This window comes from Tupaia chinensis, unplaced genomic scaffold (assembly GCF_000334495.1).
Source record: "Tupaia chinensis unplaced genomic scaffold, TupChi_1.0 Scaffold000531_1, whole genome shotgun sequence".
NCBI classification, from domain to species: domain Eukaryota; kingdom Metazoa; phylum Chordata; class Mammalia; order Scandentia; family Tupaiidae; genus Tupaia; species Tupaia belangeri.
This window is the reverse complement of record NW_006160044.1, coordinates 918156-920401: the sequence shown is the minus strand read 5'-3', so window position 1 is coordinate 920401 and position 2246 is coordinate 918156. Positions and strand designations below refer to the sequence as shown.

The window sequence follows — 2246 nt, the reverse complement described above, 5'->3', positions numbered from 1 at the left end:
TCTGGAAAGGGCACCCCCCCTAAAGAAAAAAAAAAAAAAAAGAAAAAAAAAAAACATGCCAGGAGTATGTGCACGTGTGCCAACATCCCGAAAACAGCAGAAAGCAGCCAAGAAAAGGCAAGATTGTGGCAGATGTGGGATCTGAACTTTCCACTCTCAAATCGGGACTGGATGCCCAGAACTGAGAACTACCTGCTGGTCTGGGGGCCAGCAGGTAACATGGTGGTTAAGGTGCTAGATTCCCACATGGCTGACCACGGTTCAGGTCCTGGACCTAGCAACTCTGAAATCTCACAGGGCATGCTTGCATGTCAAAAGTCCCATGGGGAACATGGGTCATCCCCACTGGGAGATGATTTCTCACTTTCTGTCTCTGGCAAGCACATGCACCCTATGGCAAAAACCTAAAAATAAGTAAAAAAATAAAATAAAATAAAATAAAATAAAATAAAATAAAATAAAATTGGTCTGGAACCAAGAGCCCTATTAGGCTCCAACGGAGGCAACCAGAACCACCCCACAAACAGTCCATAAAAGCGACCAGCAGTTAGTGTAATGGCTGTGTCGCTGGACTCCCATGTAGCCGACCGCGGTTCACATCCCAGCCCCACTGGCTTAAACTCACGCCGGGTGCGTGTGCGCGCGTGCCCAAGATCCCGAGAGGAGAATGGAGGAGAAGGGATTGCAGCATGGCCATCCCCTCTGGGGGGTGATTTCTCACTTTCTGTCTCTCTGTCTCTCTCTGTCTGTCTGGCGAGTGCATGCGCCCTATAGCGAAAACCTCTCCAAAAAAAAAAAAAAAAGAGTCCATAAAAGACCCACGGAGGGTCCTCCAGCTAAAAATCCAGTGTGCACCAGATCTTTCAAGGGCATCCACCCTGGGGGGACCGCAGGTTCAAAGAATGACAGTGGTTTGCAGAGACGGCTGCCCACCTGCCCACGTTGTGGGTCGCCATGATGTAGAGCACCTCGGTGGTCTTGATCCGCACCATGTCGTCGTCGTCCTTCAGCAAAGCTTTCAGGCTCTTCAGGCAGCCTACAAGGCAGAGCAGGCTCGAATGTTTGCCAGACTCGGAAATCAGCTCATCCAGAAGGCAACACGTGAGCCGACAATTGGGCATTGAGAAAGTCCAGAGGTTCTGCTGCTTGGGGGCACTGGGAAATCGTGTTGGTTACACGGCATTTCAGAGTCACTGAAGGGGGGATGTCATGGCTATGTCGCTAGACTTCCATGTGCTCGACTGAGGTTCGGGTCCCAGACCCGGTGGCTTAAACTCACACCAGGCGCGTGTGCATGCGTGCCCAAGATCCCGAGAGGAGAATGGAGGAGAAGGGATTGCGGTGTGGCCATCCCCCCTAGGGGGTGATTTCTCGCTTTCTGTCTCTCTGTCTCTCTCTGTCTGTCTGGTGAGCGCACACACCCTATAGCAAAAACCTCTAAAAAAAAAAAAAAAAGAAAGAAAAAGAAAACAAAACAAATATTTAAATATATATAAACAGGGCCAGTAGGTGGTATGGCAGTTAAGGTGCTCAACTTCCCATGTGACCGACTGCAGTTTGAGTCCCAGACCTGGCAACTTGCTTTCTCTCTATCTTTCTCTCTCTCTCTCTTCACATGTGAGCACATGTGGAAAATGATAATAATAAGTAAAATAAAATAAATAATTCTCTAAATATATATATACATATATATGTATATATATGGTGTCATGGTGGTTAAGGCACTAGATTCCCACATGGCCGAACATGGTTCGAATCTAGACCTGATGGTTTGCTTTCTCACTTTCTCTCTCTTTCTCTCTGGTGAGTGCATATGCCCTATAGCAAAAAGAGAAATCCCCCTCCAGGAGGGATGGCTATGCCGCAATCCCTTCTCCTCCATTCTCTTCTTTGGATCTTGGGCGCACGCACACACATACCTGGCGTGAGTTTAAGCCTCCCGGTCAAGGACTCGAACCGCAGTCGACTACATGGGAGTCCAGCGACATAGTCATTATACCAAATGCTGGTCCCGCCCTATAGTTAATTAAAAAAATAAAAATAGTAAATGAAAAAAAAATTCTTAAACAAATGTAAATATATAAACATAAATAAATAAACTTTAAAATATAAAAAGGGAGCTGGATGGTGGCCCAGCAGTAAAACCGATGCTCTGTGGGAACCAGCAGTTAGCGTAATGGCTATGTCGCTGGACTCCCACATAGTCGACCGTGGTTCGCGTCCCCGCCCCGGTGGCCTAACACTCC

General features: G+C 47.5%; 1 protein-coding gene across 1 annotated transcript in view; it reads right to left on the bottom strand.

The window, feature by feature from the left end:
• RSPH14 (radial spoke head 14 homolog) overlaps positions 1–2246 on the bottom strand; it is a 104740-nt gene that overhangs the window by 98647 nt on the left and 3847 nt on the right. Inside the window, exon 3 of the mRNA XM_006157178.3 lies at positions 934–1036. Coding sequence (XP_006157240.1) covers positions 934–1036 — 103 coding nt within the window. The remainder of the gene's footprint in view (positions 1–933; positions 1037–2246) is intronic.